The sequence below is a fragment of the Gracilinanus agilis genome, chromosome 4 (assembly GCF_016433145.1).
Source record: "Gracilinanus agilis isolate LMUSP501 chromosome 4, AgileGrace, whole genome shotgun sequence".
NCBI lineage: Eukaryota > Metazoa > Chordata > Mammalia > Didelphimorphia > Didelphidae > Gracilinanus > Gracilinanus agilis.
The window spans coordinates 507,195,302-507,223,254 of record NC_058133.1 but is presented as its reverse complement, the minus strand read 5'-3'; the positions used below and the strand labels follow the sequence as shown (position 1 = coordinate 507,223,254).

Sequence of the window (27,953 nt, the reverse complement as noted above, 5' to 3'; positions counted from 1 at the left end):
TCATACTATCTGAGTCTTCTTTACTCTTTTGTTTTTTAAACTCTTACCTTCCATCTTAGAATCAATACTCTATATTGGTTCCAAGGCAGAAGAACGGTAAGGGCTAGGCAATGGGGGTTAAGTGACTTGCCCAGGGTCACACAGCTGGGAAGTGTCTGAGGCCACATTTTAACCCAGGATCTCCCGTCTCTAGGCCTGGCTCTCAATCCACTGAGCCACCTAACTACCTCCCCCCCCCCCCCGAGACTTCTTTACTCTTAAGGCTCACCAGCTTGCTCTAAGCTTCATGAAGTCAGGGATTATATTTTATCACCATTTTGTAACTCTCTGAGTGCCTAACATAGCATCCTACAGGCAGCAGGTGCTCAGTATTTGCTGAGTTGAATTCATTTGCATGCCAGATTTTCCTATTAATGTGCTAAAATTGTGTTATCTTTCTACTGTTCTAGCATATTCTAGGGAATGATAATTTTTTTTTTACACTTCAGGCCACACAGCCCAAAAATATAACAGAGAACACATCAACTTCTTGTGCCCAATAGTTCGGTTTCTTTCTTACTTCTCTTCTACCTAAACTTTTCTATATTTCAAAACAACTGGAAGAAAAACGTCAGCCTTTTCTAGATAATGCTGGGTCCAGCTTCTTGATTCATGTCATACTCAGGAAAGGGGGGCACTGATGCAAGCCCTTTCCTTCCTCATTAAGAGCTCTGTGTCTATTTTGGGGGGCAAGAGGAAATGGGAGTGGTTCCATGTGGAGGCCTTTATGGCTGGCGTTTTAGTAAACAAAAGAAAATAAAGTGTTATTTACAATGGAGCTTTGGGATATCTGTGAACCATACCAAAGAGGGGCAGAACCAGAGTTTTGTCTTGCCCCTGATAAGCAGTGGGAGAGTTCGTAGTGGGCTTAGAACTGTCCCACGGCTCACTGTCATGGCCTCAGAAGTGGGGCCATTGTGGAAGAGGAATGAAGCAAAGACGGGATTCTACCACTGAAATGGCGGATGTGGAAATGTCAATAGGAAGAGGATATCCAGAGTAAAAATTATCATTTGCTTGAAGCCTTTTTGGTAGCGATACAAAGAACTTCTAATAAAGGACTTTATTTATGGCCATCCCAAGGTAGCATGTGAGAAGAGACCTCTGTGGTCAAGAACTGAGTTCAACTGGGAAGGGCAAGAAGGGTTGGAACATGGCTGCTGGCATGGTAGAAATGTAGAAAGACCAGGAAGCTAGAATGGACTCAACAATCAGCCTGTTGGGCTGGTTAAGTTCCTACCTCTTCTGGTTCAATCAGCTTGAACTCCATCCCTCTGCCTGTCCAGGCAATGAAGTGGGCATTGGCTGGGTCATCGAGGAGAGTAACCAGAAACTGCCACAGCTGGAGGGAGCCTCGTCTCTGGTAAGGGGGCCCTTCTCGGTACATGGTGGGCTCCTGTTTGACTTTGCCTGCGTGGACAAAGACATTAATGTAACTGCAATTCCAAGGTTTTAAGGCAACGTGTTTGGCCCCTCCCTTTATCAATAAGCTTTCAGATGGGGCTAACTTACCCTCTAGTCTTTCTGGTACAACACATGTATCATCAAAGTATAATCGAGGATCTTTTTCACATGAAAAACCTGGTTGAGAGATTTAGAGAAAAAAGAAACAAATGTTTTGTTTTTACCAATCTCTACTTATTTCTGATTTAACCCTTAGTTGTGAAGGCTAAAATAAGATGGTACAATCTCCTGATATGATACTACTGCATCTAGGCCCAGATACAGTTGTTTGTTTTTAACCTTTACCTTCTGGTCTTAGAATTGATATTAGGTGTCAGTTCCAAGGCAGAAGAACGGTAAGGGCTAGGCAAGAGTGGTGAAGTGACTTGCCCAGGGTCACACAGCTAGGAAGTATCTGAGGCCACATTTGAACACAGGACCTCCTATCTCTAGGCCTGGCTCTCAATCATCGAGTCATCCAGCTGCCCCCTCCTTTTGAGGGTTTTCCAATGACTTTTGCCTTCATGTTCTGAAAGAGTTGATTTAGCAACAGTCACCAAATGGAATCCATCTCCACTATCTGTGTGGTAGAGCTTGTGGGGAGATAGGAGCTAACCACACATTTCCTCACACCTTGCTCAGAAATTCAGCAGGGATCAGGCATCACCACCACTCAAACACTTAAAACTCAGCTGTCTCGGAAAAGCCTGATTCCTGTCCATCGGCCTGCCTGGAGTTAGCTAGCAAACACCCAGTGCCCTGCTTGCCTCTTCCTTGGCAAACGTTCATTTCAATCTTCCTTAGAACTTTCCAGAAAGGAACCAGTGTTTAGGGAACATTCTAAAATACAAATCTCACACATGGGGTTTGTCAAACAAAATGTTTTCCCAAAAATGAGGTTGTAGAAAGGGTCCACCCAGGAAATAACCATCAAAATAGCTGAAGGCCTGGAGAAAAACACTTGTGGGTGAATACGAATGAGTTCAAGAGGTCCCAGGCAGGCTAAATGACCTGCCCAGAGTCACGGCTCTCTCTAAAGAAACAGAGAAGGAATAAAAAACTTTCCAAGACAGGTGGAAAATTATGGAGAGCAAAGAGGCTAAAAAGAAAGACCTGACATTCCGGGGCTTTGGCATTCTCATTAGGATCCTGAAGGGGCATTCTGTCCTACCCACACGATTCCCAGGTAAGATCAGAGGCACAAACATGCAAAGGATGTTCCATTTCCATTTCCTGGGTAGGAGAAACGGCCACCATGGGAACTCTCTCCCTGATGAAGACTGGCTGTTCCTACATGCTCCAACACCAAGCCCTGGTGACTTTCTCACACTGCTAAGTGTCAGATGTAGTGTGGGAATGCGGTAAACCTTTCTGACTCCTGGGGTGTTTACAGAACTCAGATCTTGAGGGATGGGGAAAGGCCACCAAACAATTGTTTGATGGGACAGAACTGGAGGAAGTTAGGTCTCTGGAAACAGAACGTAAGTCTAGCTTCCCTTTCTCCACCCTTCCCATAATAAAAAATGCCAGTGAATCTATAAAATCTGCCCTCCTCAGTATGAGTACCTAGAAATCTTTGGGGTTTGAAGCTGCCATATTGTTCATTTTTATAAGAGAATAATCATATAAAAAGCCAAAACCCCAAATAAATTAAAGTAAAAAATTGTATGTTTTGATCTGCCTCCTGACTCCAGCAGTTCTTTCTCTGGAGATGGATAGTATTCATTGTCCTAAGTGCCTCAGAATTGTCCTGGATCATCATCATATTGCTGAGAGCAGCTAAATTTATGATATTTGATCGTTTTACAATATTGTTGTTACTGTGTACAATGTTCTCCTGGTTCTGCTTATTTCATCGCATCAGTTTCATGTAGGTCTTTTCAGCTCTTTCTGAAATCATCCTCTTCATCATTTCTTATACAGCATAATAGTATTCCATCACCATCATTTTATTCAGCCATTCCCCAACTGATGGATGTCCCTTCAATTTCCAATTCTTTGCCACCACAAAAAGAGCAGCTCTAAATATTTTTGTACAAGTAGGTCCTTTCCTCCTTTTTTCCTCTCTTTGGGATAAGGATCTAGTAGTGGTATTACTGGATCAAAGGGTGTGCCTTATTTTAAAACCCTTTGGCCACAATTCCAAATTGCCCTCCAGAATAGTTGGATCAGTTCATAACTCTGCCAACAATGCATTAGTGTCCCCCTTTTGCCACACCTCCTCCAACATTTATCACTCTTTTTTACTGTCATACTGGCCAATCTGATAGACGTGAGGTAGTACCTCACAGTTGTTTTAATTGCATTTCTCTAATCAAGAGTGATTTAGAAGATTTTTTCAGAAGCTGTCATTTTTGATCTCTAAATAAAGCCACTCTTGTTGGGGTATGGATTATCTTTAAAGACACGGATAGGGATTTATTCAAGTATATGGAGGTATAGAAGCTAGGTGACAAGAGAATAACTAATTCTCTAAGTATACAAGCTGAAAGAAAATGACCTTAGAAACCCCCAACACACACACACACACACACACACACACACACACACACACACACACACAAAAGCCTGGTCTCAAAGCCTTTCATCATCCTGAACATCTTCCTCCAGACACTGCAGCTTTCTTAATGTCCCTCCAACATGATGATGCCCAGAAACAAACTAAACAACCCTGGTGTGGTCTTTCTAGGGCTCAATATGACAGAACCTCTCTCCCACTTCCTTGTTCTTGGAAACCCAGACACAAGGTGCTACACTTGAATTTTTGTTTTCAGTATCAGGTTCTGGATTCATACTGAGCTTGAAGGCCACTAAAGCCTCCAGACCTTTTTCAAACAAATTACTTGTTAACCATAACTCCACCATTTTGTACTTATGATGAAATAGCTTCTTTCAAAGTTAATCCCAGGGGCAGCTAGGTGGCTCAGTAGATAGCCAGGCCTGGAAATGGAAGGTCCAGGGTTCAAATTTGGCCTCAAACACATCCTAATTGTGTGATCTTGGACAAGTCACTTAACTCCAATTGCCTAGCCCTTACCGCTCTTCTGCCTTGGAACCAATACAAAGTATTGACTCTAAGATGGAAGGTAAGAGAACTTAGTATCAATTCTAGGATAGGAGGTAAGAATTAAAAAAAAAATTTTAGAATTAAACCCTCTTGAATTTCATTTTCTTAGATGCTGCCCAATGCCTGAGCCTGCAAACCATCTGGATCTTGTCACTGACATCGCTATTATCTCTCCTAGCTCTGGTCATCTTCAAACGTGCCAAACGTGCCAAAGGATTCTTTCTCCAGAGCATCAATACAAAGGTTGAACAGCCTGGGGCCAGCCAGCCTGGATGCTTGGACCACTGCTTTCCATGCTGCCATCAATGACTGTTCTTTCAGTCTGGGCACTCAATCACCTCTAGATTAAGCTCATTAGGCTGCTACTGGTTAGCCTGAGATTCTCCATTTTTTCTTTGAGAATCTCATGGGGTTCTTTATCAAAGACTTTGCTAAAACTTACATCTGTAGCATTGCCTAGGAAGGACCCACCAACTTGGGAACCTTTCAGAAAAGGAAATAAGGCTGATGGTGACCTGGCTCTTGATGAGTCCAGGCTGGAGCTTTTCTGGATATTCACTAACCATCTCTTTAATAACCTGTTCCAGAATATTGTCCCACGAACCAATGTCAACCTCACTGTAAGACTCTCGTCTTCCTCTTCTTTTTTTGAAAATTGGGCTATTTGTGGCACTTCTACCTTCCATAATCTTTCATCTTTCCATGACAATGGCTTGAGTCATCCCACCTGCTGATCCTATCAGCTTTCAAGGATGCAGTTCATCTGGGTCTGGTGACCCAGATTGGTCAGTGACAGTAATAGAGAAGTTGCCAGCCAATCTGCCTAGGTAGGGGGCATTTCCTCACTGTAGAGCCCCCTATGCCAATGAAACACCAGCACCCATATCTAGATCGCCATTATCTCCATGTTTCCTTTTTGTTTTGTCCTTTAATCCAACAATTCTTCTGGGGCGAGGAAACAGAAACAACATATGAGTCGAGCAGCTTGGGCCCTTCTCCACCGTTGGTGAATGACCCATTCTCCCTGAGCAACAGACTGAGCCCTCCTTTGATTCTCTTCTTTCCCTTCCTGCTGTCCTTCCAGTTCTTTGCCACACTATTCTTGTAGGACCATGACACACTTCTGGATTCATTATGTTCTCTTTGCTTCCATTTTCTACAGAAAGAGTCAGGGCCAATAGTTGAGAAAACACTGGCCATGGGAACTCCCTGGAGAGGAAATTCCATCTACCAAAGTGGGTCAGCATCTTCTCTGCAGCATTTAAGGTGCTAGTCTTAAGAGAGTTGCCTGAGCCTGGAGTGGTTATGGGACTGTTCCTAGGTCACATGTATCCAGTGTGGGTGATGGGGAGGGACTCGCTGCCTGTCTGCACTCTGAACTGTCCTTCTTTTTGGCATGGTTGGCCATTGAGTTCTCTTTGGACATTCGCATCAGGCTCTTCAGACAATTTTTCTGTTTATTCCTCAATGGAACTGCTTCCTTTGTGCCAATCCTCATGATCCGGCATTTCCTCTGAAATCTGTCCTCCCCAAACTGGGATATATGTCGGACCATGCGAGGTTTTTCTTTCCTACCATGATCACAAACTGTGATGGCACCTCAGCTCTTTCTCCACAAAGTTCTCTTCATTTCACTTCCTCTTATCTGAGATTAGATATTCCAAAGAGCACCCTGATGGGCACAGAGGTGGGTTCCCAAAGTTGAGGCCATTATCAACTTCTCTCTAGGCAACGGGAACAGTTTCTTACCTGGCCCCTCCGTGCCCAGCTCCAATGCCGTACCCCAATGCCAGATACCTCTTCCCCAAGCGTAGCCTTCACGGCATCCCCTCAATGCTCAGTAACACGCCATGGGTCTCCTAAATGAAGCTTCACTTCTTAGCCTAGCCTTCAAGGCCCTCCATAACTGGGGCTTAACCTACCCTTTCTGGCTTGTGGGATGACTGTAGTCTTATCACTGCCGTCTAAATTTCAGGCCATCCGACGACCTGCCAATCCTCAAGGATCCTTCCTTTGTCTATGCCTTTCTGCTTCTTCCCCCAATATGCTTCTCTATCAAAATCCTACGTGCCCCTTTTAAGGGCTGGATGCAAAGCCAGCTCATCCCTGATGCCCTCCTTGGCATCTGCTAGGAGGGAGGAGCTGCTTCTCCAAGTCCTTGAGCACGTCCTGGGGCCTTTCCCACAGCCCTTCCTGGTGGGCGCTCCATTAGACTGCAAGGATGGTGCATCCAGGTATTCTCAGTGCCTGGCACACGCTGGGTGCTACATACTTGTTGAACTGATGGTGAGGGAACCAGAGACCACACAATTGCCTCGCCTTAGGGGGAAGAGAGGCATCTATCAGGGAGTGAGCCGCTGGGTGCCTCAGTGGATGGAGCTCCAGGCCTCGGGTCAGGGAACGCCTCTTCCCAAATTCAAATCTAGCCTCAGGCGCTTACTAGCTGTGTGAACCTGGGCAAGTCACTTAACCCTGTTGGCCTGTTTAATTTTATTTATGAAAATGAGAGGAGAAGGAAATGGCCAATCGCTCTGGGATCTTTGCCAAGAAACCCCCCAGGGGGGTCAGTCCCAAAGAATGGGGCACGACTGGAAATGCCTGAGCAACAACAAGTCAGTATTAGGAGGTAGAACAAGGACTGGACTTGAGTCGGGGAGGACCTGGATTGGGCAAGCAGGAGCAAATCACCGAAGTGCCATGAGCTTCGGTTTCCTTATCTGTGAAGTGGGGACAAACATAGCCGCAGAAGTTATGGATGGATGTGAGGATTGAACACACACACGCACACACACATGCATGTACGCACACACGTGCACACACACATGTACACACAACGGGCACCAAGGCACTGAAGCTTAAGGCTGCACTAAGACTTTGGGGACACCCTGTCTACCTATCAAATGCTCAGAAAGTCTTAAAGTGTTCTGGAAATGTCAGTTATCTGCTCTTATTTTTGCAGTCCAAGGCCACAGGTAGAAAGCCAAATGACACATTCTCTCAAAAATCTGTTCCTATCCACTAATTTTGTGTTTCGGCTCTGAAAGCACATCCTGGGAATCTAACTTGGAGTCCAATCGCCATACTTCGAAGTGTACAGGCCTGCTTAAATTAGCAGCTTATTTTTAGGGTCTTTTTTCTTCCTCAAAGACTAAAATAGGCCCAGGATAGAAAGGAAAAAAGAGAGTCTAAATTAAGCGGTAGGTATGGCTTCCTGAACTCCTCGGAGGTAGCTCGCCCGCCCCAGCGGTTTCGTGCCTCTGAAACATCTGGCAGGAACCTGAGTTTGGGCGAGACGTCCGTTAAATCTGCATTAGCTGCCACACGGGCCGTGGACAGGAAGGAGGTTCTTGTTTGGGGGGAAGGAAGGGAAGCATTCACGAGAAGCATGAAAGGCTTTGGGGCGACTACAGGAGGGAGGCTATCGCCGAGATCGCCTGCTTTGTCGAACGGCTTCTCTGCGCCTCGTCCGAGGATGGGGAAACCACGTCGGGCTAACTTAAGGCAGGCGCTTCGGTCGGCTTCTCAGAGCACACCTGATGTCTGAAGTCTGTCTGGGGGACGCACCTCTCCCAAAACGCCGCCTCCAGGCGCACGTTCTCCCCCCAAACGGGCCCCTAGAAGAAGCCTTTCCCGCCCTCTTTTTCTGCCCTTCAGCGGTAGACGCAGCTCTCCCTGCCAGGGCCTGGACATAACTGACGGTGGTTTGGCAGCATAATTGGGTTTTTTAAACCCTGAACTTTCTGTATTAGAATTGATACTATCAATGGATACTCCCGATTCTAAGACAAAAAAGCAACAAAGGCTAGGCAACCAGGGTTAAGTGACTCGCTCAGGGTAACAAAGCTAGGAAATAGGTCTGAAGCCAGATTTGAACCCAGGTCCTTCTGAATCCTGGAGGAAGCAAAGGTCAAGTCAAGGATCCCAAAGCTCTATCCACTGAGCCTCTGACCCACCCCCACAGTATAATCTTCTTATATGAATGCTGAGACATCACGTTCTGGGTTTGTAGCTTCATCTACTGGGCTACATGTAGGCGCTGAAATACTAACAAGCCCCGACCTCCTTTCACTGAGACAAGTTCTAAATGGTTTCCTCTGGGCTGTGCAGCCTTTTCACAGTGACGGCTGCTTATCAAGGTAATGATAAATGCAATTAATTTTTTGTTATCTTTACCTGGCTTGGCCTCGGATAAACCTAAGCCAGGATCATAATTCAAGAACTTTATTTCCAGGCCTTCCTTTGTCTGCATAAAACTATTCACAGCAATATACTCCCGACTGAAAAGAGTTATACTGAAAAAGGTGAAATAATCTTCCCCTCCTACTAAGGTCTCAAGGCCTCCCCGGTGCTTAATGAGGGCCTCTGGAGGCTGTCACAGTGGAACTCGAGTTGGACAGAGGTCCAACGCCAAGCCAGAAGGTCTCCGAGTACAACGATTCAATTTCATTCAACTGAACACAAATGCATCAAGAATAGGACGTGCCCACCCCAGGGAGAGGCGACAGCGCCCCAAAGACAGACGTGAAATCGTCTCTGCCCTCGGGGAGCTGCGCTCCAAAGGCCAAGGACCAGCCTAGCTACGTCCAGAGAAGTTTGCCCTGTGAGAACTGGCGACCACGACGAGTTTTCAAGCTCAGGAAGACCGTGGGCTAAAGAGAGGAGGCTGTGCTGAGGCAACGAGATGAGGCCCTTGAAGGATGGTAGCTTCTTCTTCATTCAAGAGAAGCCAAACAAATATGGCTCCGATCTGACCTCCCCATGTCTAAGCCAAGCTTTAGAAACCCCCCGTGTGCTTCTTACGGCTAAAACCAACTTTCAGACCCAGGAAGTAAACGCAGTTTAGCTTGCGGCAGGAAATGGTAGCCGTTAAGATGGACAATTCCAGGCTTATTTGGGGCCTTGAGCACAAAAGGCGAACTCCTTACCCTCGTGGCTGCTGGAGAAGTAAGCTCCTCTCATGTAGGATGACTGGCAGTTAGGCACTTCTGAAAGCAAAGCACAAAACAGGGTCAGTCGTGCAGTGCCATCCTCAAATTCCCTGGCAAAGAAGAGGGGGGCCCGTCCTGGGGAGCTTTTCGGACACACGATGGGAACCAAGCGAGCACCATGAGAAGGCAACAACATAGGAGATGAACAAGCATGAAGATTCACTCAGTTGCCCTGGAAGATGGAGTCCAGATGGACTCAAGATGGGCTCAAGATGGGCAGGGTGAGAATCTCAGAGCGGATGCCTCTGCTGGGGCCAAAGAATAAAATCTGGGCATCAGGGGAAGTCCTGGGGGAGCCAAAGGCTAAGCCGAGGATCCCCAGAATGCTGGCCGGGGGCCATCTTAGAGTAGAGGCAAAGGCACATGTTTGTTCTACACTTTGTGGAAAGGGTGACCTCATATTCCTGCCTTACATTTTAAAAAGTGTCTAAGATTAAGAAAAAGAAGCGCGCCTCCCAATCCCAAGCTACTCCTTAGAGGCTGCTGGGGAGGGGTGGGGAAGGACTGAAGCTTGAGGAGTTTCCCATCTGCTCCGTTTTACTGTGGATGTTCACATTCAGAGGTCAGAGTATTTTTAGACCTAAAGAGATTAGGGGATTTAAAGACAGGCCTCAAGCTAGCGGTGCTGGGAGATCTGTAGGGGCTGGCAAGGCTGTTTCAGCCATCTTCTAAGAGTATTCATGTGAACTAAAGCACTCAAGTGCCTTCTTCGGTGGCTCTGTCCTAACCGCATCATCCATCAGTAACAAAGGGGGAGAAGAAAGGGGGAGAACCTTCCTGCTCTCTAATCCACAAAAATATGGCTCAGATTGGGGCACCGTGGACATCTTACTTTAAACTGTCTAAAAGTCCATTTAAGAAACAAGACTCGCTAAAACTATGCCTCAGAGGTGCCAAGAGGAGCGTGACAACTTGGTCACAAGCTCCAAGAAAAAGCATCAGAAAGGCCTGGAGGAGAATTGCCATGGAGCCCTGAGAGGGAGAGATGCCCCGACCTGGGTTTGGTGGTTTTCTGGCCCGAAGCGGCCAATGGCCTCATCGGCTGACCTTCGCTCCTTCTTTAGCCCCCTCCTATGTGCCCGAATTTAGAAGGCTAAACTTGCTCTTTGGAATGATGGTGGAAAGTGCTAGATTTCCTTTCCTAAAAATGACGAGGCCCCTCGAGCAGAAACTGCTCCGCTCTCCTCTGGGCAGCCGGGGTCCATTTAGGGGTTCGGTGAGCGCAGGGCTACGGCCTGAAACGCGCTCCTCCCCCCGGCCCCGGCCCGTGGCCTGGCTGGCAAAGCAGAAGAAGGGAGAAGAGCACAGTTAGTGTGTCGTGACTAAAAGGCCCAATTCTGCTCCCTCTTTCTTAAGAGCTCCCGTAATGCCACTGGCCCAAAGGGGGTCACTGGCTCATTTTCAAACACGGCCTGGTTTAAGCTGAAGGTTTAACAATACTGTCTGCCCCCCACCGGCGATCTTCCCATGGCCTCCCCAGGCCACATTTCTGAGGCTTGGGATGGAAGGACTTGGAGAGATCACGGCAGCCCGATCAGGGAACGCTGAAAAACAATGAGCCGGGCCTACTTTCCCTCTTAGAAAACTTCTCATTCTAAAAAGGAGCCAAGCGTTGGCTACCAAATCTCTCTTTTGTCAAGTTCTTTCGAGACTCTCCAGGGTTTGGGGATCCCTACAGGCGCCACAAAGCAGGACGAAGGCTGCGGGCCACCATGGCACAGGCCTTAGTTCACCAGTGCCAGGTCGAACTGATTCTGGAAACAGCCTCCCAGAAATGAGATTCTAGGGGAGCTTTGATGTGGGAACGGTCTGTCTCCACGGCAGCGTGCGGGAAAGGACGGCCCGAGCTCTGCCTCGCCTCTCCCTTCGCCTCCCTGAATGGGACCCAAAGCGCCAGGGGATACGAGGGGGGACGGAGGCCGGGCGGCATCTTGGGGTCTGCGTGGGAAGAGGCCTGGCTTAGCCTCGCCAACGGAAGGGAGACTCGGGGGTTCTGCCACTTTCTGAAGGCCTTGGCAAGGTTCAAGGGCACACCCCTCGTTTTGTGGGGGACGCTTCCTTCACGAGCAGGGAGGCTGGCGGGGCCTCGACTTGTGGGAGCACCTCTTAGACGGTCTCCCAAGTTAAGCCTCACCAAAGTCCGACTGAGCATCTCCTTCAGCAACGGCACGAGCCCTTCCCCAGGCCCTGCTCCTGGGAGTCTTGTCTTGGGGCAGCTGGGAAGCCCGGCGGTCAGTCTGGGGTCAGATCTGGCCTCGGACACTTCTTAGTTGTGTGACCCCGAGCAGGTCCCTTAACCCCACTGCCTCGCCCTTGTCCTTCTGTCTTAGCTAAGACAAAAGGGAAGAGTTTAAAAAAGCGTTTTGTGTCACCCACTAGAGCACAAAGCCTCGAGGAAAACAGATCTCGGCTTCCTCGTCTCCTCCACAGAGGCGCAGCCCGGCCTGGAGCCAGGAGGTCTGGGACCCTTCCTAGCCGGGCGCCCCGGGCAGGTCGCTGAACCCCCACTGGCTAGGCCCGGCCCCTCCTCGACCCTGGCACGCCTGCCGGCGGGGGCTCAAAGAGAGAAGGCCGTGCCCTGTGCCGTGCCCCGCGGGGGCTCAAGCACCAACCTAGGCCTGAACAGACTGGCACCCACCTGAATCGATGCAGTAATCCCTGGGCTCCTGCTTGATGCCCATCGGCGACTGGTAGCCGTGCGCCGGCACTCCGGGGATGCCCGGCACGCCGTGCTCGTAGAGAGGGTCCGGATACTCCTGTTTGAATCCCTGAGGAGGGGGGGGAGCCGCAGGGACCAGGGGCTCCGACATCTGGCGGTGGTAGCCTGGACGACTGTCGCCAGGAGGGAAGGGGTGGCAGGGCTCGGACAGCTGTCTCTGAAACCTGAGGAAGAAGGAGACGTCCGGCTCGATGGTGCTCCAACAAGAAAAGGCCCCCTGCCTTCTAGAGGCCTAATAAAGGGCTGGCCCGTGGGGGAGAGGCAGGGTGGCCCCCCGGCCCATGGAGGAGAGGCAGGGCAGCCCTCCAGCCCATGGGGGAGAGGCAGGGTGGCACCCCAGCCCATGGAGGAGAGGCAGGGAGACACCCCAGCCCGCGGGGGAGAGGCAGGGCGGCCCCCCGGCCCATGGAGGAGAGGCAGGGCAGCCCTCCAGCCCATGGGGGAGAGGCAGGGTGGTACCCCAGCCCATGGAGGAGAGGCAGGGAGACCCCCCAGCCCGCGGGGGAGAGGCAGGGTGGCACCCCAGCCCGCGGGGGAGAGGCAGGGTGGCCCCCCGGCCCATGGAGGAGAGGCAGGGTGGCCCCCCCCCGGCCCAGACCCTCCTTTCTACAATAAAACACGAATTTAGAATGGAAAAGCCTGCCGTGGTTGGTCCTGCCTCAGACACCTTCTCACACCAAAAAGGCCTGGAGGACTCGGTAAGGGCTAAGGAGACGACCAAGCAGCCGAGAGGGTCTTGCTGTGGAGGAGCTCCTGTTTGGGGGGCTTCATGACGAGCCTGATGGCAAGGCCTCCTGCCCTGGGGGGCGGCAGGAAGGCACAAGCAAGCGCCTCCCGAGAGCTCCTCAGAGAAGGCCATGCTGGTCTCTAAGGCGAGCCCGAGGGCTGCTCCCCGGCAGGATGGCCAAGGCCGTCCTGAGACTCTCAGGCTCGGGGTGCTGGGCGTCTCCCCGGGTTCTGAGGGGACGTGGCTGGTACGTGAGTGCCTCAGCTAGGCGGGTGCGTTGGCCTTGTGCGCAGCAGGTGGGCCCAGAGAAGCACGAATCCTAGAATGGGGGGACAGGGCCCCCCACCGTGCCCTGACCGGACTACGGGGCTCGGGGCTCGGCTGGGGAGCAGGTCTGTCTGCCTTATGCTGGGCTCTAGGGATGTTTTTAAGGTACTTTGAGAACTGCCTTTCAGTAGAAACGGGTCCCTTTGTCATGCCCCGGCTGTTATTTCATGGGCAAAGGGGCGCACGAGCGAGACACGCAGTCTTTGCCCAGAGGTGACGGCCAGGAGAGGGAGGGGGCCGGCCGAGGAACTGGGGGTCTTTGGCTGAGAGCGGGAAGATGGCGGGGGACAAGGAAGATTCGGTCTGCTTGGTTCCAGGCAGCAGAACTAGACTCCCAGCAACACAGGGAATAGTCTAGAAGCAGAGAACCAATAATAATACGGTGTGCCAGGCCCGGGGCTAAGGGTTTCAGTAGAACCCGGTGAGGTAAGGGCTGGGAGTACCCCAATTTTACAGATGAAAATACAGAGGCAGCCAGAAGTTAAGGGCCCAGGGCGAATAGGCGTCTAAGCCTCCATTTACACTTGGGTCCTCCTGGCTCCAGGCCTGGCACTCTGTCTCCTGAGCCACCTCAAGAGCCGAACCCCGAAGGGACCTCAGAGAACATCTAGCCCAACTCCTCATTTTTACAGATGAGGAAACTGAGGCCCAGGCACGAGGAGTGACTGGCCTGAGGTCCCACAGGTGGCAGGTATCGGAGGTCCCTCTGACACCCTCCTACCCCACTGATTCTCCATGAGAGCTGCCCAAGGATAGAACGGGCTCCCCCATGCCGGGAGCCAGGCCCCTCCCGAACCTTATCTTGGCATCAGTTTCTTCATCTGTAAAATGGACATAAAAATTGTCCCACCTACAGCTCTTGGGGAGAGTCTAAAGCTCTGCAGACCCTAAAGCACAAGAGAAATGCGGCTGCTTCTCCTTCAGGCTGGAGGGCCGGCGAGGCCTCGAGATGCCACCCTTTAAAGGGGCGCTTTGTGGCTGAGCGTGCAGGACAGAAGGGGCCGGCGAGGCGCCCGAACGTGCCCCCAGGCCGCGCCGGACAAGAAGCTGTCGGCCCCTCTCCTTGTACAGAGGAGGGAACCCGTTCAGTTCTCGTCCTCCAGTTGGGCAGACCGGCGGCCCCCGACCTCTGGCTGAACTCTCCCCGCTCCCGGCCGTCCCGCGAAGGGTCCCCGAGGCTGTCCTGGGCACAACACGACGAGGAGGCCCCCTCGGCCACCCCTGTCCAAACCCCCGGCTCTCCCCCCACGCCCCGGCCGAGCCCAGCGCCACGAGGAGCCGGACCTCGGACGACGAAGCAGGCCCAGCTTCAGCAAGCTGGAGATGAGGGCTCTCTCGGTGCCCGTTTATTTAAGGAACCGGTTATTTATTTGTCAGATTTATAGGGTGCCTCTCCTCCAAAGAGCTGCCCACGCTACCGACATTTGGTTTACATTATAAAGCCGCCAGATGCTTTTCCTGCATTTCCTTTACTCTCATGGCTGCCAACACACACAGTAAACACAATGCTTACAGCAAAAATGAAGGCGGCCTGCAGGAGACGGAGCTGGAGCGGGACACACCACTGCCCGGGGGGCCACACGGAGCCGGAGAGGGCCCGAGGCCAGGCCCAAGGGAAGCTGTCAGCTGGCCAAGAAGCCCATACCAGTGAATGCTTTCATTGGGGTCACAAGGAAGGGGCGAAGAGAAAAGGGCCCAATTCGGAAGCGTGGCAAAAACAGCCACTTTTAGGGAAATGGAAGGAAAAGGAGGCGGATCATCAAGGTACAAATGGCCATAAGACAAAAGAGGGATCACAATTATAAGCACGGAAGCGGTCGAAGACATTCATCCTAAAAAAGGCCCCAGAAGAGAAGACAGCATCTAAGACTTCCTATTCATGTTTATTCTTCTCCAGCATTAGGACGAAGAGAAAAGCCATTGCAAAAAAAAAGCTCGGCCTGCACCGCCTGCCAACCCCGCCCAGCTTGCCTCTGCCTTTCCATAAAATATTAAAGGGTCGCAAAGAGAGCATCCTCCGAAGGCTAAAGAAACGTCTAAGCGATTTCTGCAGCTCAAACACTGCGGAGAGGAGCAAAGCGATCCAGGGTGCAGATATGCTGGCACCGTCCGTCTTTGAAGGCCTGGGCAGACGACGTACCCACTGACAAGATAGAACAGCAAAAGACCAGGGTTTAAGTTACACACACACGCACACACACACACACACACACACACACATGCACACACACACACGCACACACACACACATGCACACACACACACGCACACACACACACACGCACATAGGCACACGCACACGCACGCCCTGAACCTTGGAGAAAATAGAAATGTGAAACCTAGAGGAGCTGTGAGGCAAATTTAAACCTCTGAAAAGGAAGCTACTCATCATTTCAAGGCCTGAGCACAAAATGCCAGCAGTCTTCTGCAGGGGAAATGAAATCACTTTTTGAAAATTTAAATCAGATTTGAAAAAAAGTTTAAAGATATGTTGAATCCCAGATGTTTGCACAGAATGAGTGTCTGAGATGGTCTATTCGCGAGGGCTTCGGAACATTATCTAGATGGTCACCGAAGGTCCTGAATCATATGAAGGGTCCAGTTTTGTGGGGCTCCCTGTAGACCAGGGGTGGGCAACGTATGGCTCTTTTGAGGGCCAAATGTGGCTCTTTCTGCAGGAGCCAAAAGTCCATTTTTTTCAGGCACTGTTACAGGAGCGGCACTGCGAGCACTGCACGGCTCTCATGAAATGACATTTTAAACAATGTGGCGTTCATGGCTCTCACGGCCAAAAAGGTTGCCGACCCCTGCTCTATACAGTTTCTCTAAAGATTACTTTTTGCTAAGTCTTTATTCATTATTTTTATAGCCTCATGAACCAAATCACCAGATTATATTTAAAAAGGAGACCTGTCCAACGGGCTTCTAAGGAAAGATAATGGAGAGCTTCAAGTGGGAGAACCTGGGTTCAAATCTTGCCTCAGACACTTCCTAGCTATGTGACCCATGACAAATCGATTAAGCCGGACTGCCATTAACTAATTAATGCTCTTCTGTCTTAAAACTGATAACTAAGAATTGATTCTAAGACAGAAGGTAAGAGCTTTTTTTTTTTTTTAAATCTAAGTACTACTGCAAGTTTGTAACAGCAGGGGCCACTGAGCATTCCACTTTTCCACAAGAAGGTTGAAATTAAATTTGAAGGCATCAGTTCTGGGTAAAGGCACAGTACCGGGCATAAGTGTAGTATCTTAGAAACTGAAGTCTGCCCCTATGAAAATGGGACAGTTCCACGGGCAAGCGACAAGGGTGCTAAAGGCTTTGGTTGATGGAATGAGGAACTGAGTATTGGACATGAAAAGAAGAATCATTTTTTGACCAGAAAAGAAATTCTGCCACCAATTTCTAGTTTACACTCTGAATATTTTCATTAAAAACTTCATAAATGCCTTCAAGATAACAGATCATAAATGTAATGAACCATGGGGCATGGGATTGGGCCAAACACACACAAAGCCACCACGTAGTTGGAGAGACGGCCGTAGAATTTGATCTGCTAGAGGTACAGTGTAGGTATTTAGGAAATGTTTAGTGAATGAATGAGTGAATGTGGTTTTAAAACTTTAAATATCTCACGTTCCTTTTTTTTAGGCAAACAGGATTAAGTGACTTGCTCAGGGTCACAAAGCTAGAAAGTGTCTGAGGCCAGATATGAACCCAGGTCCTTCTGACTCCAGGCCTGGTGCTCTATCTATTGTGCTGAATAAATATGCAAACAAATAGAAAGTCATTAAATGCAAAGGAGCTGGGAAGGTGGGGGTGAGGAAAGGCTTCTGGAACAACGTGGCATGACCTGTGTCTGGAAGAAAGAGGAGATTCGTGAGGTCGGGGTGAGCAAAGGCATGTTCCAGGCATGCGTGAAGAGCCAGTGCCTACGGGAGATGGAGCATGGCGGGTGGAGAAGAGAGGAGGTCAGTCTGACAGAATCAGTCTGAAGGGGGAAGTCGACTATCGTGAAAATGGGAAGATTCCTGGTTAAACAGAAGGAGGGGAGTGGTACAGACGTGACCGAGCTTCTAATCTGCTGGAGATAGCTGGGTGGCTCAAAGGACAGAGCCAGCCCAGAAGATGGGAGTCCTGGGTTCAAAGAAGGCTTGAGACACCGTTTGACCCTGGGCCGATCACTTAACCTCCTTGCCTAGCCCTTACTGCTTTTCTGCCTTGGAACCAATACACAGTGTAGCTTCCAAGATGGAAGTGAAGGTTTAAAAGAATGCATTCAACACAACAGTTCTCATAATCGGGGCACGTGTCCCACGATTCCACTCTTTCTCAACAACAAATGACGACGACTGCGTTTTACTGTAATATGGCAATGCCATTAGGGGAGTCGTGTTGCCTCTAAATTCAAAAGCCCCAAGATTCTGGGCTCCTGTAAAAAGTGTAGGACCAACACTGTAAAATGGTCTATGACTTGGGCTGGGGCTGAACAGAAGGAAGGGAGCAGGCGGGCCTGCGTTTGGGCAGCTGCCACGTTATCTTGACCCGCCAACTCCCCCCGGACCACGGGAGCAGCTCTGCAAGGCCAACGGTCTTTCAGTGGCCTCGTGGCTCCAGAGATGGCTCCAAGCACGGAGCAGCAGCGCCTGAAGAGGCAAGATGGAGAACTGGCCAAAGGACAATGAGTCACTGGTGGCATCGCTGGGAGGAATATTCGTATGGATGGCGTTGCAAAGCCAACAGGACATTCCCATTTTTTGGTCACTTCTCTTGGTAGCAGATTGTCGAACTGCCACATTTAAGGGCTTCCCAGACTCCTTCTGATTTACTGCTTTGAATCTTCTATAAACTGGGAAACCCTGTGTCTAAGGAAGATGGCTAGTGTTATGTCTAAGGCAAAAAGCAAATGGGCTCTTAGTGAGAGTGGAATGTTTCCTTCAGGATCACAAGGTCATGGAGCCAGAGGTAGAAACTTCGGAGGCCATCGAGGCCATTCCTCTGACTCTACAGAGGAAGAAACCAAGGCCCCCAGAGATTGAATGACTTGTTTAAGGTCACACAGGTGTTAGGTGGCAGTGCCATAATTTGAACTCAGGTCCTCTGACTCTGCATCCATCATTCTTTCCACTGTATTATTATTATTATTATTCCATAAACCCCCTGAGAGCAGGGGCTACGAGTTTTTGTTATAGTTTCCTTACTGCCTACCCACAATGCCTTGCCTGCTGTAAGCAGTTAACAAATATCTGATGAACTTAACTGTTTATGAATAAAACATTTGGGTTTTATTATAAGAATTATATTTTTTTCGACAGCTAAGGGGATTTACTCTCTTTGTAGATGTCACCGTATCCCAGAAGTCTTGAGATGAAAGCTTTGGAGCAAGGTTTCACCAATTTGGAATCTAATGTGAGAAGAAAACCAAATCTGTCACGAGAGCAGGTCACAAAGTGGGTCGGAACGAAGCCGAACTGTGAAACAAGAAAGGCCTTGCGGCAGGGCACGTACAGCATGGCTGAGGTGGGGGGCCAACGTACAGATCCATTTACAAATGAGAGAAGAGGGTCTGCATAAGAAAATGGAGAAAGCTCAGAACGCAGTGCTCTCTAGCCCAAGTGCCCAATAAATGCTTGGTGCTCGGCTCCCCGTCCAGTTGAAGTAATGAGGACCAGACTGTGGAGGACCTGAACCCTGAACTCAAGAATCTGTCCTTGCTTTGGTAGGCAATGGGACCAATGGAATGGTTTTGAGCAGGAAAGACAGTGTTTTAGGAAGATTAGCCGGCAGTGGTGTGCAGACCAATTGACTCATTGAGAGAAAAACAGAAGGCTGAGAACTGAGCCTTGGGGGGGCGCCCACAACGAGAGATGGGGGAGGAAGGAGGAGAGCCAAAGGACACAGAGCAGTAACCAGAGAAGGTAAGAGGAGAACCGGGGCAGTGTGAAGTTCCGGATGCCAAGAGAGAAGGGAATTTCAGATTGGATGGCAGAGTCAGCAATGTCAGAGCAAAGAGAATGAGGACTAAGAAAAGGCCATTGAAAGCAGCTTCTGAGTGGCCTTATCTAGAGCAATTTCAATAGAATGGTGAAGGTCAGGAGCCAGACTGCAAGGTTTAGAGAATGAATGGGAGAAGAAATAAAGGTCTGTTCAATCAACAAGAAATAAAAACTGTGAAAGGATCCCTTGGAGGTTACCTTGTCTAAACTTTCCATTTTTACAAGTGAGGAATAGGAGACCCCGGACGATAAAGTGGGTCAGATGTAGAAGCATCAGGGTTTGAATCCAGGACCTTCTAAGTTACCACTAACCTCAGGAGTCATCTGTAAGCAGCTTCCAGGCAGGATTGTATATCAGGAAGCATTTTTCCAGCTCCCAGAATCCACTGGGAAAATTTGGCTAATCAGTAGCACATTAAGAGCAAGTGAACTTAAAATGGGAAGGAGCCAACCAGACTGGCTTAGGACACCCCTCCATGACTTTGAGAACCAGGAGAGTCTGTTGAGCCTCAGTCTGGACCACCAAAAGTGATCTCTCAGCACCAGGTTTATCATTTCCAAAGGAAAAAAAAAATCAGAGAACCTGAAATGATAAGTATTTGGAAAAAAGTGACCACATCACCAGATACAAATACCCTGAATTTTCTCAGTTCTTCATAGGCAGGGTTGGAGCTGGTCTAGCCCCAAGATGTGATGCCATCCTAGAGGTTCCTTTAGCACCCACTTCTGAAGCGGCTGAAAAAGGCTAAAATAGATCATCTCTGGTCAACCAGTCCCCTCCCCGCTTGGACATCCCATTTCTTCTCCTCTTGGTCCCTCGGATCCACTTGTCCTACCCCACTCAGAGGCAAGATTTTCCTTGTTTCCTCCTGGTATTTCTTGTTCTATCTACGTATATCCCTTTCCATTAGTAATGTCAATTAAATGATTTAATGGAAAAGAAGTGAAAAGAAATGTTGACTCCATGAACCCAGGTGCATTTGAAGAAAGATTACTCAAGCATACCTAATTATTTTTATGGCAGGTGGCCTTGGTAACCTCAGGTGAGTGATCTAACTCCGTGGCTATCACGGCAGCTGTCTTCTGTTCATTTTACAAGAAAGGTGTCTTGTGCTTTTACAAGGTCCGATATTATCATATGACTAAGGGAATAAAAAAGCTTTGATTGCTATGTGCTAAACCCTGCACTAAGGGCCGGAGAGACAAATACAAGTGACTGAGACAGTCCCTGCTCTCCGAGTGGTTTCCATTCTCCTGCAGGAAGACAACACGGAGAGGGAGATGTCTGGGTAGTGTGAGTGGGAGAGCCCAGGGCCCAGGATCTCTAAGCTTTCAGAACAAGGAGCGGGCAGCTAAACACAGCTATTTCTTTGCCACTTTTCAAAGCCAGGCAAGAAGCCTGCTCCTGACCCCTGTAACCTCTGGAAGGTCCTGCTTCACCAGGGTGTGGAGTTGGAGGTGGTACTTTCTCTTCCCTATTCTTCCAAGTGTAGGTGGAACCAATAAAACCTGAGTGCCAAGCTCCTACAGCAACGGTCGGCAACCTTTTTGGCTGTGAGAGCCATAAACGCCTGCAGAAGGAGAAGGATGGAGGCAGAAGGCACTGGAATATGGGGCACATCCTGGGGCTCTGCCCGGACTGGCAGGTCAGGAGGTGGAGCCAGATATGGCTCGAGAGCCATACCTTGCCGACCCCTGTCCTACAGCGTACTCCAAGGAATATAGTCTCTTAGTAAAATAAACTTGACAGAGATGCATTAACTATTTCCTTTTTCTTTGATGCTTAAGGGTTCAAATCTCATCCCATCATCTCCACCTCAGGGCCCCAATATTTCTAGTTTATGAAGCTCCATTTCCTAGTTTCATTATCCCTTTCTGAGATTCCTTTTCGATTTCCCTTTCACTTCTTAGAAGTTCTACACACACAAATACCCTACCATTGGCTTGTTTTGGGGTGGGAGGAATACCATTAAGGAGCTAGAAGGTTCCAGAAGGAAGGAAGGAGAAAAAAAATACGAATCCTAACATTTCAGAAAACATTTGCCAAAAATCATTTCTGTGTGCAACTGAAAAAATAAATTAATAAAACCAGACCAAAAAAAGAAGGTTCCAGTAAGAAAAAAGGAACCAGCACATCAAAAACAAATTTCCTAATTTTGTCCAGGATTTCCATCTTTTTTCTTCCAATTACAGAGCACAAACAAACATCCTCTGTAAGAATATAGTCTTTCTAATGATGGGAGCTTAGTTTACACTGCTAAGAAGGCTTCCATCTGTTTACATAAATCTCCTCCATAAGCAACAGTGATTGGAGAAGCAATGTTAGCGAAACCAGGAGTATAATAGCTCAGCTTTATCTCCAGTCTCTCTAAATCCAACCTGCCAGATTAATTCTTCTGAAGTATGCTCCGCTAATCTCATTCTCCCCATTGCCTGGTGAGGGGTAACTTCTTTGCTGCATGGCCCCCCATTCCTCTTGCCATAATCTAAACACCTGCTGCTGGACTTGGAAAAAGCATACCGATTCACTGCTGTACGGCTCCACTCATCTTCCCTGTGACAATCAAACCCCAGGATCCTTCTCTGGCTGGTGGTGAACCAACATCTTTTTAAATTTTCTTCTTCCTAAACCTTTACCTTCTGTCTTAGAATCAATACCATGTATGGGTTCCAGAGCTGAAGCGTGGTAAAGGCTAGGCAATGGGGGTTAAGTGACTTGTCCAGGGTCCCACAGTTAAGGAGTGTCTGAGGCCACAATTGAACCCTGGACTTCCTGTCTTTAGCCCTGGCTCTCAATCTACTGAGCCACCCTCCTTCCTTCATATTTATTTTTTTCTATTCTTTTCTTTAAAAAGCCCTTACTATCTTAGTAACAACTCTACCACGAAAAGGCAAAGGCTAGGCAAACAGGTTCAATTTAAATCTCACAATCTACTGCGCTACCTAGCTGCCCCAGGAGCAGGAGATTCCAGGTCTGGGACAGAGCCAGGGCAAGAGGCGGCCCAGGGGTGTTCAGAGATGAAGTGTTTCCAAGATGACCAGCAAGGAAGCCAGTGGGTAGACAGGAGCAAAGTGTTCAGGAAATCAGTAAGGCAGGGAAGGGTCAGATTGGGAAGGCTGTGAAATGCCCAGCAGAAGATCCTAGAGGTAACCGTCAGGGCAGGACCTTCACTTTCCTGCTATAGCTCCAGCCCTTAGAGCAGTACTTGGCACACAGCAAGCATTCAATGGATGCTTTTCTTTCTTTCTTTCTTTCTCTCATGCATCACTTCCCAGCTCCCTCGGGCGCCTCTTCTCTCTCTGACGGGAAGACTGGAGGGTGGTGCAAAGTCTTCCTTTGCAGAGGGCTCAGCACTTGGCATCAACGGCTCTGCTTGGCTTTGACTCCACGGAGCACGGTGCCCTCAGGGACTGCCCCCTCCTTTTCTGGCTTCCTTTGGGGTGAGCTCTTCCTCAATGGATCATAAGCTCCTTGAGGGCAGAGACAGCCTTTCTTTTTCTAATGTGTCTCCCCAGCCCTTGGCACAGTGGCTGGCACACAGCTGGTGCTTACTGAATGGAATGCATTCATTCACTGACATTCAAGGGCCCTTCATTCTTGAGATGCAGCCCTGCTTTTCAGCTATTACTCCCGACACTTTCTTCTGCCTCCAGGGCAACCAAAGCGGAACATCCCAGTGCTCTAAGCATCGCCTATGCTTTCTGGCCTTTCTTCTCCAGTTTCTCTTCTCTGCCTGAAATGTCTTCCCACTCACCGCTCCGAGCACTGCTCAAACCCCCCACTTCTCGACTGAAAGCTTCCCCAACTCCCCAAGCCTGGAATTCTCCCTCTTCTGGAATTTCCCAGCACTGGCTACCTCCTCTTGGTGGTACTTCCCTCCCGCCAGCCGTTCATATCCGTCTCTCCCCGACTACACTGTAAGCTGCATAAGGGCAGGATAGCGACAGAGCTGGGTTTGGGGAAGATAAATCTCGGCGGCGGCTGGATTAGAGACTGGCGATGTGATGAGAGAGGAAGCTGGGCTCCTGCACTCTGGATTTCAGCATTTCTTCTGGACTATTCCCAAGGGGCCTCGACCGTAGGAGGCACTTACTGAATGTTTGCCGAATTTAATTGAAATCACTTCCCCTTGACAATGGTTATCCAAATACAGTGAGAGCACCCCCCTGCTTCTCGGTTTGTCTTTGTATCCCCAGCACCCAGCTTGGTGAGTGGATGAAAGCAAAGCCATCTCCCAGCCAAAGAAAAGGGGGGGGTGGGCTCTGGCGTTTGGTGATTCATCACCCTCCTCCCCCAGCCCTATCCCCACCCAGAAACAGAAGGTTGAGGTGTCGAGGTACCCTTTGTGTTTTGTTCCTTTCTAGGAAGAGGAAAAGAAACGGTGGCTTCAGAGAATCATTCTGATTTCAACAGGGTGAACAAAGAAAAGAAAAAAGGTGATGCTTCACGTTTCACCTTAAAAAAAAATGGTACAGCAGCCCCTCCCCAGGTCGCTGTGGGTCCAGGCCTGGCCAGGCTCCTCCCCTCTCAGAACCAGGGAAAGCAGGCTGGTAAGACATGATCTGACTACTCAGGGCTGCCAGGAGAGCCTCTTACCCTTACCCCCACCCCTACCCTGTTCCTGTTACAGGCCCCCCCCCCCCGGCTTTGCCAAACCCATTATTCTCACCTCATCTATGTAACAGTCAGGAAAGGGAAGTGGGGAGAAAGGAGGCTATTAGAGGGATCGGTCTGTCCATGAGGAAACTGGGGTCAGGGACCATTAGGCAACTTGCCCACATCGCATGGATGGGGCAGGGGAGGTGAGCTGGGAAGACCCCAGGTGGGCGGTGGGCTCCCAGCCCCCTTCCCCTTCATCTCCCTACTGCTTCCAGGGGGAGGAGATGGCACACTTCTCAACCGTCTCCCAGATCCAAGCACCAGACAAAATGGGGGCCGAGACCAGTGACAATTCAGAACGATCTCAAGTCCTGGCTGGACCTGGCTGGGACGGAAGAGGCCCGAGTTGGCTTTTCCACGATCCTGCACAGATCTTTGGGCCCCTCCATTTTTATTGGTAGGCAAGTAGAAATGACACTGCCATGGAGCCAGGAGATCTCTGTTGTGAAATGGCTAGTACAGGATCCCAGATCTTTACCACCAAGACCAGCCCTTTTGTTTTACAGATGAGGAAACCGAGGCACAAAGGGGTTCCATGACATGCCCAGAGCCACACAGCTTGTTTCTGAGACAGGATTGGAACCAAGGTCTGCCCAATGCCAAGGCCAATGCACTATTCACTGTGCCACACCACCTTTCATCAGGGACGTGGCCGTCTGCTAAGCCTGCCTCTCAGAGATCTGCCCTGACTTGGAAGCAAAGGGCAATAAGGGAACGCTAGGGTGAGGGAGGAACCAGGAGGAGGAAACCTGAGGGGAGGCCCAGGCTGGGGGCGAAGGTATGGGCCCACCCCTCTCTCTCCCCGTCCCTGGCCAGCATCGGGAGGACAGGGAAATGTCTGCCAGAAGATGTCCACACCGTGAGCAGGTCGGGCCCAGGCTCGGACGGGCGAAGCCAAACGCTCAAGCCAAATCGCCTCTGCTGGGCTTCCTGGAGGCAGAGAAGGGCCCAAGACGGGCACAGAGCCACGCTGGCACCTACCTTGGTTCAGATGGATACTGGTTGTCAGGCATCATCTTTGGCATCGGCATGGGTTGATGTGGCGGCCGAGGGATGGCAAATGTTTGCTGCTGCTGCTGCTGCTGCTGCCTGGGTTCATGAAGGGAGTGAGGTGCAGGGCCAGGGGCTGGGGTGGGCACAGGGCCAGGGGCAGGGGCTGGGCCTACACCCTGCACGGGGCCTGCTGGGGGAGCGTGGCCTGAAGCCTGCCCAGAAGCAGGAGGGGGCAGTAAGGAATTCTGATGGGTGGGTGACAAGGGGGTGGTGGGAGGGGTTAATGGCTTGAACCCAGAGGGGGGCTTCCTATCGTAGGCACTGTGAACAGAAAAAAAGGAAAAGAACTCCAATGTAGCAGGCAGGCCACTGGCCCGGCCACTCTGCCCCTCACAATGCTGGTTTGCATCTCATTGTTGTCAGGAAGTGAGAGCATTAACACAGAGAAATTGCTGGCAGCCCCAAGGGAATGTTTGTACCTCAGAAAAGTGGCTGCGTCACAGACTTAACACTTGGAGTGATTTTCTCAAAGATAATTTTAGCCCTTGCTTCCGGTTTTTTTCATTTAAATAATCATTACAGCATTTTTTTTTGGTGGGGGGATGAGGAAACACAGATATACCACCCAGAGTTTCCCTTTATTATATAGCGCATATGTATTATGTTATAATTACCTGGAATTAGCCAGGCTCTCTCCTGAATAGCCGACTTCTGCTAGAACATTACTAGAAATAACACAACTTCCCCTCTCCTCCCACTCCCACACCCCTTTCCCAGGAAGATTTACATTTACTGTATTTAGAGGAAAGAATGATTTAAAGTAACCCGTATTCCCAAAGGCCTGGATATTCCTTAAGTAAAGGGCACGGAGGCAAGGCCTTCTTCATCTCTTCTGATTTCCAGATTACTTCTTTGATGTTTAAAGTTCACATTAACATAGGCCAGACCTAAAGAACTCAACGGTGGAAAAGGGAGAGGGGACGAGAGGAGAAGAAACCAAAGCCCGGGGGGGGGGGTGGGGGGGTCCTTGGATCTGTGGGAGATTTGAGGGAGATCATTTCAAGCCTCTTGTGCCAACAGTAGTGATTTCTGCACCGAGTTTCAGAATAACAATGGCCCCAAGTAAGAGTCCAGGCTTTGTACACCAGCCATGAGCTCAACGTGTCAGCTGCTTCCCTGGGCCCGGCCCCCTTCTACCTACCAATAATTGTAGAGGCACTTTTCTCCATAGTTAGCACCAAGGCCTTGCTCATGGCTACAGGAGGACAGCTCAGCAGAAGGGCTGTGCAGCTCACGCTTGATCTTGGCTGGAGGTGGGGCATGAAAAACCACTGAATGCAGAAAAAACGAGGGAGAAACAGAGGGAAGGTAATTCATTAACAGGAAAAAAACACATTTCTTCCTTCTTCAAGTCTTCCCCGAGCAAGCACTTTCAGAACTAGAATCAAGCTGTGAGAGAAAGCCGAACACCACATATGAGAACTTACTATTTCAAACTGATTCAAAGTAGCTTCATCTCCCCATCCCTTTCATTAAACAAATCTACATTCTACATTTCCTTGTCTATAGCTAATTTCTGAAGAGGCTCAGTTCCAATCCTATCTCCTTTTCCAGGTCTGGTCCATACATTCCTTCCCTCCGAGATAGCCTCCAATCAATATATTATCTTTATGTCTTGTTTGCACAGTCTATCTATCCTACATTAGACTAGGTGCTTCCCAAGGACAGAGATCCCATTTGGCTTTTTTCCTATTCCCCACCCTTAGCCCAGTGCCTGGCACATGGTAAGCCCTTAAAAAATGCTGTTGATTGAAACTTTCTGAATTATCTTGAATTTGCCAGGGTTTCCCATTTTCTTTCACAAATTGGTGGTAGATTTGCAGAAGCCAAAGACTTTAAAAAACAGGTCACAAAAGATGGGAAAACCCACTGAAGATCACACATCCCAGCCTCTGCTCTGGTTTTAAAGCCATAATTTCTACATTATCTTCCAATGTTAACTATATAATTCCTGAAGTTACTAAATGAACTTATATACCACTGGAAGACCTTGTAAAGTAAAAGACAATAAAAAGTTGTGTTATTTCTAGTGTACAAAATACAAGTGTACAAAAGTCATTAGATTTTGATTTTTCTATTGTCATTTGGGTCACCTACAATTGTGATTCTTCTGAGATCTCAATGTTCTAAGACCAGGAATCCATATGGCTTCACAAGAGAATGAGACTCCTGGCAGCAAGAAGTGGTCCAGAACTGCTGAAAGCATTTTTAAACACTTGCCTCTTCACCAGCACAAGGCAGTCTGCTCTTCCATTAAGTTTTGGGCCCAGAAGCAGGGCCTGCCTAACGTATGGGTACTGATGGAGGAACTCTAGCATCTACCACTCCAGTGTACATCACAAGCCTTGGGCAAGATGCAACTTTCACTCATCATCTACTCGGCTACTTTAACGTGTGGATTGCTAGGCCAAACTTCTGAGTGGATGAAGATTTCATTAAGGAATGACCACTTCAGACCAGCTCTTTATCACTTATGTAATACAAACAAATACAAGGTAAATGATGGGTGGGTGGGTGGGGCCTCGAACAGCTGAGACTTGAAGGAAACAAGGATTTGGCAAAGGTAGAGACAAGCTGAGACTACCAGGGGAAAAGACATAAGGCAGGAGATCGAATGTAGTGGGTGAATAAAGCATGGCTCAATCATAAAGCACAGGAAAGGAAGAAGTTATGTAGTCACATAGAAAACCCTTACCTTCTATCTTAGAATCAATTCTGCATATTAGTTTCAAAGCAGGAATAGTGAGGGCTAGACAATTGGGGTCAAATAACTTGCCACGGGGTCACTCAGCTAAGAAATGTCCTAGGCAAGATTTGAACACAGCATCTCCCATCTCCAGGCCTGGCGCTACTTCGCACCTCCATTCGCTTCTGCATTCTGGAGCCAGACAGAACAAGTCCCTTTTCCATCAGAGAGCCTTTCAAATACTTGAA

The 27,953-nt window shown here is 49.2% G+C and overlaps 1 protein-coding gene across 1 annotated transcript in view; it reads right to left on the bottom strand.

The window, feature by feature from the left end:
• Positions 1–25,019, bottom strand: part of ETV5 (ETS variant transcription factor 5) — a 35,331-nt gene extending 10,312 nt beyond the window's left edge. Inside the window, exons 1-4 of the mRNA XM_044676488.1 lie at positions 24,948–25,019; positions 12,176–12,420; positions 1,552–1,620; positions 1,280–1,449 (exon numbers count right to left, since the gene is read on the bottom strand). Of these exons, the coding sequence (XP_044532423.1) occupies positions 1,280–1,449; positions 1,552–1,620; positions 12,176–12,420; positions 24,948–24,997 (534 nt within the window). The 5' untranslated portion in view covers positions 24,998–25,019. The remainder of the gene's footprint in view (positions 1–1,279; positions 1,450–1,551; positions 1,621–12,175; positions 12,421–24,947) is intronic.
• Between the last annotated feature and the right edge of the window lie 2,934 nt (positions 25,020–27,953).